Consider the following 17,476-nt stretch of genomic DNA (forward strand, 5'->3'; position numbering starts at 1 on the left):
GCAGGTTGGCAGTTCAATAACGGGAAAGAAATTTTCTGAATAGGAAGTAGGACCTGCTATAATTAAGTAAGCGTCAATATTTTATAGCTTAAAAGCATATTAAATTTATTAAATGTATAGGTTTTTTAAGGAAAGAAAATAATTATAAGGATTTGTTTTCCTTCGGTGAAAATTGTAAGTGCTTTTCTGATGCTTTATGTACTCGGCAAAGCAAGTTTCTAATTATTGCATTTCAGCTCTTTTTTTTAAGTCTGCTTTTCTGCCTTTAGTAGCAGCAATTCATTTAAAACCTTTGTCTTTGGATCAGATGGGAGTCAGCTCTTTCTAACTCCAGAGTCCCTATCTGACAAATGAGAATTTAAGATGTCGAAATCATAATCCACATTCCAAATATGTAAGAAAAAAATCATAAAGTTTTAAATAAGCCATACTCAGCCCACTCATGCATCTCAAATATATTCTGTAGAGGCATCAGTCATTTCAAATCACCACAAATGAATTTCACAGGAAAGTGCAAATCTAAGCAGAAGGACTGTATCTACCAGGTTGGCCAGCATCTTCTGGGAAGAAACACACACTTGTTTGTTTGTTTGTCAGAAAGTATCCAGTGGATACAAATTTAGTGGTTTCCATTTGAAAGATCGAACTCTTACTATTAAAAAAGAGGAAGGAGCACAGCTTACAGGTTCAAGCATGGATCAGCTGTGTGTCCTTGCCAAATTGTCCAGCCTCTGAGTTTCTGTTTGTCCTTTTTAAAATGAAGATTATAAAACTGAGATAATGTAGCCAAGTAGCTGAGAATATGGACTGTGAAGACTGTTGGTTCTGCCTTGTTCAGGAACAACATCTTGCGTTGCTGAGAAGATGACCCCAAGAGCCAGTTTGCCTGGGTTCGAATCTTGATAATGTCATTTATCAGCCATATGACTTTGGGTAAAATATTTAAAGACTCTGAGCCTTGATTTCCTAATCTGTAAAATGGGGATGATAATAGAATTTGCCTCATAGGGCTATTTTGAAGATTAAGTGAGTTAATATTTATACAGGGCTTGGAACAGTACCTGCCACATGGTGAACAGTCTTCCCCAAATTTCAGTTTATAACCCCAAAAAAGCTGGTGGGTAAGAATATCCACTTTATTTAGGTGTTTTAAAGATTAAATAAGGCCACCCCCTGTAAAGACTTTAGCACGGACCCAGGTTCAGAGTAAATGACTTCTAAATGTCAGCAATTAGTTGTATCATTATGAATAATACAAGGTAGTTGTAAATAAACCATCTAATAAGAAAATTTCACATCCTAGTCTATATAGGAGGCAATAGTTGTTAGGAGTCTTTTATAGATTAAGAATAATTTTATAAATGATAATGTAAATCTCCTCAAGGTAGAGTAGTCAATATTTAAGCTTTTTAACTGTCAATCAAAGATATTTATATCACAGAGTCAAGTTGTTTGGATTATGTGACCCCTGATGTACTTTTGACTCTGCCTGCTCCAGCCCCATTTAAGAATTCTTCCTTCACAATTCCTGACAGACTTTCCTGGAGTAGCTAATTATTTGATAAGATAATAGTAATAATTAACTACTTCATAATGTTGAGTGGTTTGTGCAAGTCTGTATGTTACAAGATTTATGTTAATTCTCTCATTTAAACTTTATCATAAACTCATGAGAAAAGAATGTTATCTCCATTTTACAGGGATGAAGGATGGAGATTTCCAATCAGAATAGGAATCGTCTCTTAAAGTCACAGGACTAATAGGGCTTTGCCTTTGAACCCAAATATGCTGGGCCTATAGTATGCCCTTCTTTGCTCATCAGTGCTTTCTGCATGTATAGAAAGAAGTATTGTTACTAGAAATGTCGTTTCTGACTGGAAAGATGTGAATAGTAGGTTGTAAAATTCTCAATCAGAACTCGTTTATGATGGGAAATGCTTAATTGCTTTTAAGTAGTATAAATTTAAAATACATATATATGTATGTATACATTTAAAATGTACATATTTTGATATTTAAAGATAATTAGATAACTTCTATAAAATGGGAAGATTGACGGCTGATGGTAATATTTTTCCCCTTTTCTCAGCCCACTTCCAGGTCAGGTTAGGTTATAAGTTATTCCTTCTGGGACTCTAATATATGCTTCATAATACTCTTTCTTACAAATTGAATGTCAGAGTTCTATAAATATAATGTTGAGTTCTGGAAGTTGATGGATTTCATACCAGTCCTACTTCCTATACAATGCAAGGATGTTCTATATTAAACTTTTGTAACTCATTTATCACTACAATGTGATAAAAGTCATTTTAAACTTAGTATATCCTTATCCATTTCATGAGTGGAGATAACTGAAATCAAAGGTGAAAATTTTAAGAAAGAATATTATAACTTAATGTCAAAACTTCCCAATATTTAAACCTATTTGAATGGAATAGGCTGCCTTTGTAAGTATTAAGGTGACTACCAGAGATAATTAAGAAGTGATAGAATGACAAGTTGCCATAGCTTAAGTAAAGGGAAAGCACCAAATACTTTTTCATTTGTGTGCTCATCACTCATTCTGCAAATACTATGTAATAAGAGTTACAAAGATTTATTTTTTATTTTTTATTTATTTTCCCCCATTTTTTTATTATGTTATGTTAGTCACCATACAGTACATCATTAGTTTTTGATGTAGTGTTCCATGATTCATTGTTTGCATATATCACCCAGTGCTCCATGCAGTACGTGCCCTCTTTAATACCCATCACCAGGCTAACCCATCCCCCCAGCCTCCTTCCCTCTAGAGATTTTTTTTAAAAAGCCTCTGCCTTCAGGGAGCTCAGTCTATGGGAGATGATGATAAAATATAATAAAAATAAAAATTCATTGCTGTTATGGAAGCATATGTAAGAAATAGTGTAGAAGAGTCTTCCTAAGTCTTACATGAGGATGGAGTCGAGGGATGTATCCAGAGAAGGTAAGACAAGAGACGAGATTTACAGCATGAGTCAGAATTTGTCAATGTTGTGGCATCATCCAAATTTGACATTCTACAATTTTACAATCTAAGCCTTATGGAATAACTAGTAGGCAAGTTATAAAGTGCTAGGCAAATGCTAGTAACTAGAACTACTACAGATGCATGATTATGTGTGTGGGAGACTAAGGAAAGAATCCATATTTTGTTCTTCATTTCAGTCACTCTGTCCCCATACATCTTTTTTTCAGCTGGTCCTATTGGTTCTTTCCCCCAAACATACCCTCAGTTGGGCATTTCTCTCCATTTCCACCCTCCCTGTCCTGGTGCAAGCCATGTCACCACCAATTCTTACCTAGTTTCCAGTGAGTCTTCCAGCTTCCACTTTTGCTCTTTTCCAGTAACATCCTTCACACAACAGGAACTCTAACCTTCTAAAAGTATAATTCATATATGTCATTCAAAGTCATGAGACAATCTGTTGAATATCCATTACACTTTAAAAAAAAATGAAACCCAGTGCTGTGAATTGTGTAAGACTGTTGAACCACAGACCTGTACCTCTGAAACAAATAATATATTATATGTTAAAAAAAAAAGAAGATAGTAGGAAGGGAAAAATGAAGGGGAGGAAATTAGAGGGGGAGTCGAACCATGAGAGACGATGGACTCTGAGAAACAAACTGAGGGTTCTAGAGGGGAGGGGGGTGGGGGGATGCGTTAGCCTGGGGATGGGTATTAAAGAGGGCACGTTCTGCATGGAGCACTGGGTGTTATATGCAAACAATGAATCATGGAACACTACATCAAAAACTAATGATGTAATGTATGGTGATTAACATAACATAATAAAAAAAAATAGGAAAAAATATGAAACCCAAACACCTTGCCCACCTAACCTGGCCCTCTGTCTAACCCACAAGCCACACTCATACCATTCTCCCTGTAGTGCGCTGAACCCCTGCCTTCATTCTGTGTCTCAGCAAACTAACCTATCCTGCTTAGGGGCCATCCTCAAAGATGATCTCTTTACCTGTAACGACTCTCTTCCAGAGCAAAGCAGGGTACTTCTCATCAGCTCTCTGCTGACACTGACATGCTACTTCTTCCCAGAAGCTCTCTCCAGAAATCTAGTCCAAAGAAACATTAAGTATGCCTCTCGCCAGAATTATACATCATCCTCTTGTATTTTATTCATAGAGTTTCTCATTATCGGCTATTCTTTTGGTAACATATTAATAAGTGTGATTTCAGCTGCTTTCAGCTATAACATAAGCTCATTGAGAGCAAGTCTTGTCTTTTTTATTTAGTAGCATTAGGCCCAGAATAGACCCTACCCACAGTAGGCACCAAATAAAATTGTTGAATGTAACACCATCAACATGGGTTAGACTCACCTGCTGTATAGAAGAATAGAAAAATTAGCAAAAATGTACAATGGAATAGGGAAAATTCTGAAATCTCTTCCTATAAATGAGATGCTTAATTGAAATATAAACAACTTTAAAATATTTAAAGAATGAAATGTCTCCAAGACATTCATTCCACTTATTTTTTTCCTTTCTTTAATGACTGCCTACTAAGTATCTACTATGCAATAACACATCAAGGATAGAGTGAAACAGCACACATCCCATATGTCATTTTCCTTTCATGGTCCATAATATTAGTAGGCAAGAGACTGACTCAAAGATCACTACAGAATGAAGCGGGAAGTGTAAAGCTCTCTAGCAGTGAACCAGATTTGGTACATTAAGACTTCAAAACATGGAAAATTACCGCTCACTGTTGGAATTGGACATAGTGGCACTTGAGCTGGGTTCTGAAAGATAAGTGGGACTTAGGCATACAGAAATGAGGAGGACAGGAAAGGAATTGTAAGACTGGAGGAACCATGTAAACAGGATAAACACCAGATGTGTAGGGTAGTCAGTGAGTAGAACGGACTTCCTGGAGAATGAAGGTTGATTGGAGCCTAATTGTAATAGAAATTCTTGAATATCAGGCACTTGGACTCCCGTGTGTGTGTGTGTGTGTGTGTGTGTAGCATAGTCAGGAAAAGTACTGTGCTTTCAGTGTGTAAAATGGATTGTTAATAGAAGAGGACCGCATGGTTTATACCATGTTCAATGGCTAGATGAGGGAGAAACTTCCTTTCAGAGATAGCTTTGTTCAGACTTGAATTCAGAGGTCCCAGTTACAGAAAGAAAGGAAGGAGAAAGAAGAGCATAGTCAGAAAGGAAGCTTTATTTGTTCCTGATTTTTCTTGCTGTTCTTTCTTGGCCTACCCTTTATGCTGTCTTCTTCAAACTTATTTTCCTCTCCTGGAATTCAAAAATTGCTACCTTAGTTTCCTTCTTCCCATGTGTTATTTTTCTTACATTGCTTTTGTATTCATCACTTTGGAGCATATATGGAGTGAAATAGTGAAGTAGATAGTCCATTAAGGAGAAAAGAAAGACCTGTACATTTTTCCTAAACCTCAAGCTTCTTAGCAAATGCCCCAAAATTTCAAAACAGCTATTAACCAGATTCATGAGGTCCATATTCTTTTCCTTATTTTCTGACCACTTGTAGTAAATGCCAGGAAAACAGTGCATTGGACATAAAACAAACATCTAAAGGCAAAGGGAAGCAGAATCAGGAGTGTGGGTAACACACACACACACACACACACACACACACACACACACACACACACACACCCACACACACACACCCCAACCCTCAGAGAAGGCAAGACATTATTATACAGAGAAGAAAATCATCACGCATCTTAAACCTATGAATTAAATATAAGAGGAGACACTCTATACACACTTAATTTGTAAAATTAGGTCAAGAAAGTCTGAATTTAGAGGTTTTCTTTCTTTCATGTGTCTTATACAACAGCATCATGGGTTCTCAGGAGAAATTTTTGTTGCAATCAGTTTTTGCGAGATTTCAGATTTGCCTAGAAAGTGACATGGAAAATTGAACTTGAATATACTACGTTCTGAAAGGTAAAGAATGCAAAACACTAATTTTGAAAATGCTTACTCACAGGGTTTTAAGTTTGGCTAATTTGTTGAACCAGTAAATTGAGTAGGAGGAGCTGTGAATTTACCAAGATTGAAATGTAGAGCAGAGAACCATCACGCACTAAAAGCTTTTGTGAGCCCTGCAGCTACTATTACAGATTATGCTGCAATTGTGGTTTTATGTGAACTGGACATAAATGGTCATCAGTACAAACTACAGCTTATTGAATGCTTGCCTTGGCGAGCTGGTCTTTTGCTAGGTTCGATATAGATCTGTGCGTCGGGTAGCAGTTGAAACTCCCTCACACAGCAGTATTTTGAAGATGGAATACAGACACACCACCAGAAGAGGGCCTGTTGTGTAGGATAGTGCTAAGAGCCAGTGTTCTCTCAGCAGAGAAGCTTTATCGAATACCTTCTGTAGTTGGCTTACAGGCTTTACTGCCAGATTGCCCAATCGAACCACTGCTGTTTCTTCTTTCTGTATTTTATTTGCTCTTGGAAAAATTTTAAGCTTACAGAAAATTTGCAAGAATAGTACAAAGAACTCCCATATATACTTCACCTAGAGCACCCAGAGACTTTATTCAAGTTTCACTGATGGTGCCAGAGAGAGCCCTTTGACTGATTAAGGATGACTGTTGAGTCAAGTCATCATGTCTTCCTAATATCCCTCAGTCTGGAACAGTTCTTTAGTCTTTCGTTGGCTTTCATGACACTGATATGCAGAAGATAGGCATTAGTAGAACGTTTCTTAATTTGGGTTTGTCTGATATTTCCTCACGTGTAGATGCATATTCTGTATTTTTTGTCTAGAACGTCACAGAAATGCTGCTGTGTTCTTTCCCTTGCACCCTCTCAGGTAGCAACAATATTGCTACTTCCCATTTTGGTGGTGTTAAATTTTCTCCCTCAATTAAGATAATGTCTTCCAGGGTTTTTCACTCTAGAATTACTTTACCCCATTTGTATTTAATAAGTATTCTTGTGGGAAGATATTTTGAGACTCTATAAAAAGTCTGCTCCTTGATCTACTTTTACCCATAAGGTGTAGCGTCCATTGAGATTTCTTGCAGAAATTAATATTTTACTTTGATGGAGGTCAAACGATTTCTAATCCTGCACATTCCTTGTGCATTTATCCTTGGCTTTCTTTGTGAAGAAAGAGATATCTCTTCTCCTTCTCCCTTCCTCTTCCCTCTCTTTTCAAATTGTGTGGACTAATGGATTCCGATTGTATTCAGTGGATTATAATTCATTGATATGACTATTTTAATGTTTCAGTTTCCTCAGGTTTTGCTACCAGGATCCCCTTCAAGCTAGCTCCTGTTCCCATTATTCTTTGAGAACTTCATTTCTTTTTGGCTCAGGGTGTTCCAGGCTCATCTTGTCCTCTCCCTGTCTTGGCTGCAGCTTTTACTAAGGAGCCCTGATGTCTTTTTGTAGAGAGTGATATTTAGAAACCAAAATCTCCCTGCTCCCAGTGTATGTGTGCTCCCACATACACACGTATATCATTATTTTTGTCGGCATCTGTGAGCTAACTATGATATATATACACACAGACAGACAGCCCTCAACTTATGATGGTGTCAAAGCAAATATGCACTCAGTAGAAACCATACGTTGGGATTTGGTTTTTGCCCAGGCAAGTGATAGGCAGTAGGATCCTGTCTCTGGTGATGCTGGGCAGCAGGAGGAGCCTCAGCTCCATCAGCCAGCGATCACGAGAGTCAAAAACTGATGCCCTCCCAACCATTCTGTCTCCATACAACCATCCTGTTTGTCACTTTCAGTACAGTATTCAATAAATTACATGAGATATTCAACACTTGTGGTAAAACGGGCCTTGTGTGAGATGGTTTTGCCCAACAGAAGTCAATGTAAGTGTTCTGAGCACATTTAAGGTAGACTAGGCTAAGCTAGGTCATTTGGTCTCTTAGGTATATTAAATTCATTTTCAACTTATAATATTTTCATATTTTCAATGTACAAGGGGTTTATCGGACTGTAACCCTTTCATAAATTGAGGACAATATATATTTTCCCTTCCTATATGTCCGCCTTCCCAACAGGAAGGAAAGAAGAAGGCAAAACCATTGGTGGTTTTGGAAATATACCACTTTTCTTTGCCCTTGTTGGGTTTATAAATCAGGAACTATAAGACCATTAATTAATATTGCTGTCTCAGACCAGTTCTATTTGTGTTCATATTTGTGACTATATCCATATTAAGATGAATCCACAGAAGGATAGATTTTTGATATAAATCAATAAGCAAATGCTCAGGGGTGCCTGGGTGGCTCAGTCATTAAGCGTCTGCCTTCGGCTCAGGTCATGATCCCAGGGTCCTGGGATCAAGCCCCGCATTAGGCTCCCTGCTCCGCGGGAAGCCTGATTCTCCCTCTCCCACTCCTCCTGCTTGTGTTCCCTCTCTCATATTTGTGAAATTTGAAATTTGCAGGTTGATAGTATCTAGGACTTATTGTTGAATTCCTTTAAGTGCTATGTATAATAGTTTCTTTTTCTTAAGAGTAAAAATGTAAGGTAGTGAAGAATAAAGAATAAAATTTTGGGTAGGCCAATAGATACTGTCACATTCAAATATTGTGTGTCATTAACTTAGTGACTGAGCTGTCTGTCAGCTGAGGAGACCATAAATGCCTAAAATAGTATCCAGGGGCATTTGGATGGTGTTAAACTGGAGGGTAGTGGTTAATAGAACAGTATTTAGAGGCAACCAGTTTCAAAAATGGAATAATCATCTACCAGCTTGTTACATAGAAAAATTATTAAACCTCTAGAAGCCTAAATTTATCTATAGCACCTACATTATAGGTGTCTTGATCTGTTCAGGCTTCCAAAACAAAAATACCATAGACTAAGCGGCTTAAACAGCAAATATTTATTTCTCATGGCTGTGCAGGCCAGGAAGTCTAAGATCAAAGTGCTGCTCCTTTCCATGTCTGGTGAGAGCCTGCTTCCTGGTTCATAGATGACCACCTTCTCACTCTGCCCTCACAGGGCAGAAGGGGCAAGGGAGTTCTCTGAGGTCTCTTTTGTTAACAACCCTAACCCCAGGCATCAGTACTCCACCCTCAAGATCCAGTTAGCCTACAAAGGCTCCACTTCCTAATACTATCAAATTGGAGATTAGTTTTCGACATAAGAATTTGGGGGAGGAAACAGACATCCATTCCATAACAACAGGATTGTTGTGACATGTAAGTGATATGCCATAGATAAAATACCAGGCCTAGTAGTTGGCACATAGTAAGTGCACATAAACAGGAAAGAGCTTTTATGTCAATCATCGGTGAAGGCTAGACTTTTCACCACTACCCCCTTGGTAACAGATACTAACACTGAGAGCCTGGCTTATTAGCACTCTAAGTAAATTAAATGGTGTTTTTTGCAATGCTACATTTCACAGTTTCAATAGGTATTTGTAACATGTCGAGCGTTTTGCAAATGCAAAGTAATTAGTCTGCACAGGGCATGTCTTCTAAATATTTTAAAGGAACATCATGACATTTTTTCTTTTTCCAATCGGTATGAGGAAAATGCAGTGTCAGTTTATGTGGGAACAGTGGATGATGCCACTTGAATATCCGCTGTATCTGTCAAACTGTACCCTTTGATTGGAGAACACTATTGATTCTGGACTGTTCAGAAATTGTTTCATGAAACCTTTTATTTTATTAGAATGAAACATGTACAAAAAGAGAGGACATGTTGGGAGTCTTCAGAGACTTAACTGAACTTCTTTGATCATTTGTATAAAAGTTAAATCTTTATCAGTTAGCAGCGATTGCCCCTCTGGAGACTGGAGTTAAAATCTGATTCCACTCTAACAAATTATGAGTGGAAATCCTGGAGAAATGGATGATTCGTAACATATGTAGAACAGAGATCTGGACCCATTTGCATGTACGTGCAACCAAAGATGACTTCTCAGTCCTTTTTATAAGTATTTTAAAAAATTAACCTTTCCATGTTCCTTTCCTTGATCAATCGGCTTCCCTATCATTGCTAATGTAGGAAATACCATGGAAAATATACCAAAGAACTTGAAAATAAGGTAAATAAGATTGCCTCTTGTGACTGAAAGTAAAAAGATAATAAAGAGGGACTCAGCCAGAAATACACACTGACAGATTAAAAAACAAAATAAAACAAAGGCTTCTGAGACAAGACTGAGCTGTCAGAAGCGTGCATACATTTTATAGCAGAGTCTCAGACAGGGGGTGTGGAGACGGCTGACGGCGTTGAGTACCAGGTCTCATATACTGAGGAAGATAGCCACAGTCAGCTCCTGAACAATACTTTTTAAGATCTGTTTGTTCAGAGCAAAGCAAAATTTCTACTCTCAAAACACATTCTGAATATGCTTTGGCTCCATTCAGATGTTTTTAGAGGGAGATACTGTGAATCTTTGTCACTAACATGACCACAGGCATTCAGGCTCCTGTAACAGCTGCTGATCTCATTCTAATAAGAACCAGTGGACACTGGGCTTTAGACAGCCATCACGGTGAACTACTTAATGTGACTCAGCTTCTGAGAGATCGGTCTGTGAATACTGAGTCTGCAGGACTAGAGGCCAATCCTGGCTCACCGCCAGTTTACCAAGGCACCCTGCCTTTCTGAGGCTTCCTGGCAAGCAGCCAGTCAGCTTTCCCTGGGGTCTCCAATCTCACGACATACTCTCCAGTTAAACTTCTTCAGCAAGTAACAAAAAGCCTTAGAAAACTTCAGAGGATTTTATCCCTTCATTCAGAGACAGCTGTCTAAGGAGCAGGTCAGGGAAGTACAGTGGCCAGCAAGAAGTGAGCCCAAGTAGAAGAACCAACTGTCATGGGCTTCAGCAGTGAGTAGTGAGGGGCTGTCAATAGACAGGGCTATAGGAGAACCTGGGAGCCAAAGAAAAGAAATGGGCTACACAGAGAGTCAGATATATTCTCCACATTTTAATGTTGACCAGAATCCTACATGCCTCCAGAGAATGCCTTTCCAGACCTTTAGTAATAATAACGCCTGAGTTCACAATTATTTTGCAAGGCACATATTTTTCTTTGCTTTCATACCTGAGCAAATTGAGGTTCAGGAAGGCTAAGTAACTTAGCGAGGTCACATCGGTTAATAACTAGTTAGTTAGAGAGCCAAGTTTTACACAGAAACCCAGTGCATGCACCATTATACCATGCTTCCTTACATATGCTGTACTCCAATAATGCTATTTTATCATCACTAATAGTAAGATTTTTTTATTTATCAAGTATTTGCTGAATGCAACATATTGCGAGACTAGGGCTAGGCATTGGGGTGCAATGGTAAGCTTAAACCTGGACAATGGAGTCTAGTTTGGGAGATAAGCATTGATCAAATAATTATACAGATTTTGCATTATAAGATATATATACAGAGAGCAATAAGGACTTATAATTTGGGACTTTACCTGAAAATTGGGGATGGTTCTTGAAGACTTACTTGAACTGAGACTTAAAGGGAGAGACTTAGTTGGATGAAGAGGGAAGGAAAATAATGGAGTGTAAAGGCCCTGTTAAGGCAGCGAGCTCTGAGAAGTGGGTAGAAGACTCTTGTGACCACAGGGGAGAGAGAGAGATAAGAGGTGTCCTGTGCAAGATGATCCTGGAGAAGCAGCCGGAGATCAGACCATGCAAAGCCTCATAGGTTCCCTAAAGCTTTCAGCCAGGACACCACAAACGAGGAACAGGCTTATTGAGAAAAGATCACAAGGTTAATTCTGTACATGGTGGGTTTGAGATATCTTTGTAACAATTTTTGCCCTCTGTGTCTTCTTCTTTTGACCATCCAGAACCACAACAATTAATGATTGTTCAAAAGAGAACAAAGAGGGGAAAAGTAGCATCCACAGAGAATGGGGAACAAACTGGAAAATTTTTGTCATGGAAACCAGAGTAGGACAATTTCATGAAAAGGATAATGGTCTTCTGTTCTAAATGCTGCCAAAGCATCAGGGAAGGTGAAGACTAAAATGTGTTGATTTTAACAACATTGGGGTCTTTACTGGCCTTTAGGGTATGTCTTGTCACTTGGATAGTATATCCTCTTTCTTAATTTTCCCATGCTTTTTATATTTAGTTTCGAGTTAGAATAAAATAAGGACAGTCTGCCAGAAATCAACAGAAACCATTTGTATTAATTCTTACATAGCTCTTTCTTTTCTATATCAATTCCTGTATATACACATACATCCATACATATAGCATAAAGTTTTCCATGATTTCTTAAAACCCTAATGGGCTCAGAGTTTCTCTATCTGTCAGATCAATATAAAATATTTTTGGTGTCAGTGATTATACTTCATTTTCTCTCGAACAACACCAGGATTTAGAATAAAAGTAACCTATTAATTAAAAATTGATTCTGAAAATAATACTGAATTTTTCTTTCACATATAAATATTCTCTATAGATGTCTTTAAAAGTAAGAAATATTTAGCGACCTCTTGCCATGGCCCAAACCCAGTCATACAAATGCGACTCCAAGCAGATTCAAAATCTCCAAAGGACACAGTCTAGCATACAATGCTATATTGCTTTGCCTCCATCTGTGTCTTAGTAGTTCATGCTGTAGATTTTTTTAAGATGTGGTGATTTGGATCAAATATATGTAGATTTTGAAGCTGCATCAAGAAAGATCATGCCTCTTAAAACATTTGCCTGTGCATAAGAGGAAGAAGCAATGCATGAAGAGTAGAATATCAAAATATATGCAGTCCATCTGTTTTGTGCTTTTCATTTGGTTAGACCTACTCTCTACATGTTAATCACACGCACAAATACATACCAATGCACATACACACACATAAACATATAAAACATAAAGTAGATGAAATTTTAATAATGAGAATTTGGTTTTGATTGACTTTATTTTTTCTGAAATTTAATTTTACTTGTATTTCCAATTTTAGGATATATTTTCTAGAATTTTCATGGAAAAAATAATTTTGTGCTTTCAGTACTTTTATTAGTTATTCTCACAAGAACACAACTTAGCCAGACTTTGCCTAAAATAGCAGAAAAAAAGATCTTTTCAAGTCTTTTGCTTCCTGCAAAATACAACTATTGGTAATTACAAGCTCTCAAAATTCAGAAAAGTCTAAGAAATCTAATTTAATATCTCACTCCTACTCAGGTTGTATATGAAAAATAAGGACTTCTCTTACAGATAGTTTTGAAATGTCTCTGTCATAAGGAAATGCTTACTTACCTTAATAGAAAACTTTTAACATGTTGATTTCTGCTGGTACTAGAGAACTTTGAGTCACTGTGACCACAATTGCTATTTGTTTCTGTCTTTTTGGTTAATTTCAGATCACATTCAGAAAATGAAGGCACCACTTTACCATCTGCTGAGTCCTGTACCAGTCCTACTAAGATGGATTTATCATATAATAAAACTGCTAAGCAGTGCCTAGAGGAGATATCTGGTAAGTGACTTGATTGATGGGTAGGTCAAACCTCAGAATTTTTGCAATCTTTCCATGTCTTTGTATTAAGTCATACTCTTATACATAAAAGCTCTACTCTTTTATCTTAAGCATAAATGGACTGTGTACATCTCATGCTTCAGAGATTCTTAGATATTTGGCTACTTTGCTCAGGGTGATCTCTTTGTTGTGCTGTGAAGTGTTTTGTAAAGAATGGTAGTGCTTTTAGAGGTTGAGATCTTTAAGTCATTATTGCCCTCAGTCAAGTTCAATATAATTAGAGAAAATCTGGAAAACTTTCTATTGTTAATAAGACAGCCTTTGAATATATTTGGAGATTGAAAAAAATGTTAAGGATCAGATGTCAATGCAAATGTTCCATGGCCAATCCAACCCTCTTTCTTTTCAATTCAGTACTATTTAGAACATTCCTACATGATGGCTCCAAATGTGTATTTAGGAAAAAAATCTAATTATGGAAATATTTCATTACATATAAATAATTTCAGAAAAAAAATATATATCCCAGACACAATTTGTCAGAGTTTTAAGTATATAAAACAAACTTCTCTGTGTTAGTCCAATGTGGTTTTTTTTTCTAGGACCCAGATAAATGAAGGTATATATGGAAGGCCTTTTGTGTAATTCTACTATATAGGTCTGTATGTATGAGCAACTAAGAAAGCTCTTAGCAAAATATATGCTCCTAAGGGGACAAAGAGTAAGAACATTTAATCTAAGTGTAAGAATTCATAGAAGTAGAGGTACGTCTGTTATTCCAATACATTTCTGGTCAGCCCTTGTATATTCTGAAGAAAAAAACTAAAAGAACTATTTAATTTAAAGAAATTGCTATTGTACTCCAAAGATCCAGAGTATTTTCCTGAAGCTCATGAAAATAACCATATCACAAATTTGGGGCTTAAAGAGCTTCTCCACTTCGGTGGACTTGAACACTTAGGCAAGCATCAGCCATGACTGCAATATCCACCAGTAGATATTGGCCACATTGACAGCACAACATCACGAGGGGTCCTTTTAGAATTATCAATGGCATCATTAGGCATCAGAAGTTTTGTGTGAAGATGACAATGGACCACTGCTGGGTAAAGGTAGACAAGGTAATGCCAAGACATAGGTATCAGGATGGTATTTGCAGATTTTTCAAGTAGTTGGGGAAGTTTTTGCTTTCCCATAGCTCCCGATAGTCTCATAATCAGAATGATGTTGTATATCTGTATTGAGACTGGATATTTTTAAAACTTGGTGTGGCATGAAGATTCATATACTTCATACATTTCTTTATTCATGAATGTCTTCAATTATGTATCAATATTGCTGTGAAATACTAGAGCTCAAGTATTTAGGACAAAATGCGTTTAGTACAGTTTGAATTCTAATTTTTATGGGAATTTCACAAAGGAACATTGTTCCTTTGAAATTCATATATCACTGAGTGTCTCTGATTAAATATATAATCCATATTTGATTTTTTTTCTCCAGTTTCTTATTCTGTCCACCATTTGATCATTTCTTCATATTTTCAGTTAATATTTCCATTTAATGTTCTGATGTTTTTAAATCTAACACTTGGAAGTGAAATATAAACTAGACTTTAACACAATAAAATAATGGATTTATTAGAAGGTACAATATTATTTTGCATTTTTATTAATTATTTACATAGAATCATAGGTTTGAGTCTGTGATTTAGATAGGAATATAATAAAAGAACGAAAACAGCAAACAAATGGTGAAATGAGTCTTACCTGATTGTGTCATTTCTGTTGTTTAAAATGATAATAAAAAATAGTAAAAATTTCTCTAATGCAAACTTGAGATTTCCTGGAAGAAGGATGATATTCATTTATGAATAGTAAGCTATAAATTGAGTACTGTGATTGGAAGAATCTAGGTGAGAGTATACAGGTAGACCCGTGATGAGAGAACGATTAGCATACCTGGCCTTTCTTCCAATGATCTTGTCTTCTAATCCCTTCTGAGCTACTTAGGCTTATGGTCCTACCCTCAATCTGGGCATCATCAGACTCTGCAGCTTCTCGATAGACTCACTTCCAGGCACCCCAATCTTGCTGATTCCATCCTGGCTTTTCAGTGCTCTTTTCTTTTGTTCCAACTCTACCAGTGGTTCTACTAGGATTTCTAAATTCTGATTTAAATACGGATCCCATTTTTTCCCATTTAAATGGGATCTAAATATTGATCCCACAGCCTTTTACTGACACTTGTCAAACTCTGCATATTCTTTCTCCATCCCGCCCCCGCCCCCACAACCTGCTGAATTCCTGTGGTTACTGAATGCAGTTTGACCTTTGCGTATACCCTTTACTCTTGCTCCCCTCTCATTTCATTTGATAAAATCACAGGCCTGGTTACATCCAACCCTCCACCTGTTCCATACCAGCAGTGAAGGAACCTGGAGAGAAACACGTCCCATGGTGATGTGATTCACTTTATATTTATGGCCCCCAACATGTAATGAATATTTAGTGCTGCCTAGCAATCATTATGTATTTCTCCAGCCCATTCACTCTCAAGTACTTAGATGACAATTTTATACCTTTTCTTCTCAAACTTACCATATCAGCTCTTCTATCCCCCTCCCTTAACTGATGACCTTGATGTTGATTTCACTGCAAAAAATTAAAGCAGAGAGGAAAGAACTTCATACATCCCTGCTACCACATCTACTTGCATATAATATTTACACGCATTCTTTCCACCTTTCCTCAGATAACTTTCTCTTTTACCTCCTCAGTAGCTCCCTCTGCTCCAACTCATTCTCTGTAGTCCTCAGGATTGCTACATCTCTCCAGTTTTAATTTTTGAAAAAAGCGAGAACAGAACTTCTCTTGACCCCTTCCTTTCCTTCTTTTCTCCTCCTCCTGATTTTCTGTTGTTGCTACTATATTCTGGCTGCTAGAGAAACCACAGACCACAAAAGCACTTGAAATTATTGCTGAGTACACAGAATATTCCCTCAAAGACAATATGAAATAGGGGAAGTGAAATGTTCTAGGAAGTAGAAAAACACACGTCTGGCCTCTCTACTGCCATTATTTAGCTGAATTGTTCTTTGATTTCCTTTCTTTGTGAGATGACTATGATGCCTAATAAACTCACAGGATTGTTGTGAGATAGTTTCATTCATCCACCATATTTTTCAGTAATCTTGACCTGGTACCTTATCCATGCCGGACATTGCAAGGATTGGGAAAGGAAACACGACTAAGACATGAGTCCTGCTATGGAAGAGTAAGATACAAATGTTAACACCACAAATAATTAAATTACTAGTTGCCTGGGAATAACTAAGTTAGCCGTAAAGAGTTAGATAGAGCTTAAAATAATATTCTAGGAAGAAACAACTTCAATGAAAACAATTTGAAAAAAAATTCTACCTATCTTATTAGTTTAATTTGTTTTTTATTGTAAAACTGGGAACTTTTTTTAAGTTCACTGGAGTCTTGGTAGCTCACTGGATTTTTTATAACCAGAAATTTCAGTGCTATTGTTATTGTTGAGCTCTTACTGTTAACAGTTGGTGCGGGAGCCTCCCTGGGGAATAATTCTGTTGTGCTCTCCAAGAGAAGTAGCCCTAATGATATAGAACTCTGATGGGTGAGTGAGCTTCTTGCCTATCCTTTAAGATTCATGCCACAACCTCAATGCTATAAGTCCGGCCAAAGCGATGGTTCAGATTTTACTGCTTTGGCTTAGGTTTCATTCTTATATTCATTGACAGAAAGAATTTGGCCTCAGAGACCATCCCTTTCATCAAGTGCCAATAGATCTTGCCAAATGTAAAGTGAGCTTTATTTTTTAGTCCACTGGAATCATTCAGGAAAGTTTTTAGGATTATTTTTTTTGTTTTTTGTTTGTTTGTTTTTACATAGGTTCACACTTGCCCTTTTTTGTGCATAAGGCTTTTTACCAACATGTACAACATCTGTTTAATGCACTTTTTAACCTTTATCTAGAATTTATATT

At 37.1% G+C, this 17,476-nt stretch overlaps 1 protein-coding gene across 2 annotated transcripts in view; it reads left to right on the forward strand.

Annotated features, from left to right (window-relative positions):
* Window positions 1-17,476, forward strand: part of NAV3 (neuron navigator 3) — a 346,824-nt gene that overhangs the window by 168,213 nt on the left and 161,135 nt on the right. For both annotated transcript variants that reach the window (XM_028105477.1, XM_028105478.1), the window contains exon 9: window positions 13,350-13,465. In XM_028105477.1, the coding sequence (XP_027961278.1) occupies window positions 13,350-13,465 (116 nt within the window). The remainder of the gene's footprint in view (window positions 1-13,349; window positions 13,466-17,476) is intronic.

Source organism: Eumetopias jubatus, unplaced genomic scaffold (assembly GCF_037043125.1).
Source record: "Eumetopias jubatus isolate StellerSeaLion01/CBP00866 unplaced genomic scaffold, mEumJub1_p1.0 scaffold_8, whole genome shotgun sequence".
Classification (NCBI taxonomy): domain Eukaryota; kingdom Metazoa; phylum Chordata; class Mammalia; order Carnivora; family Otariidae; genus Eumetopias; species Eumetopias jubatus.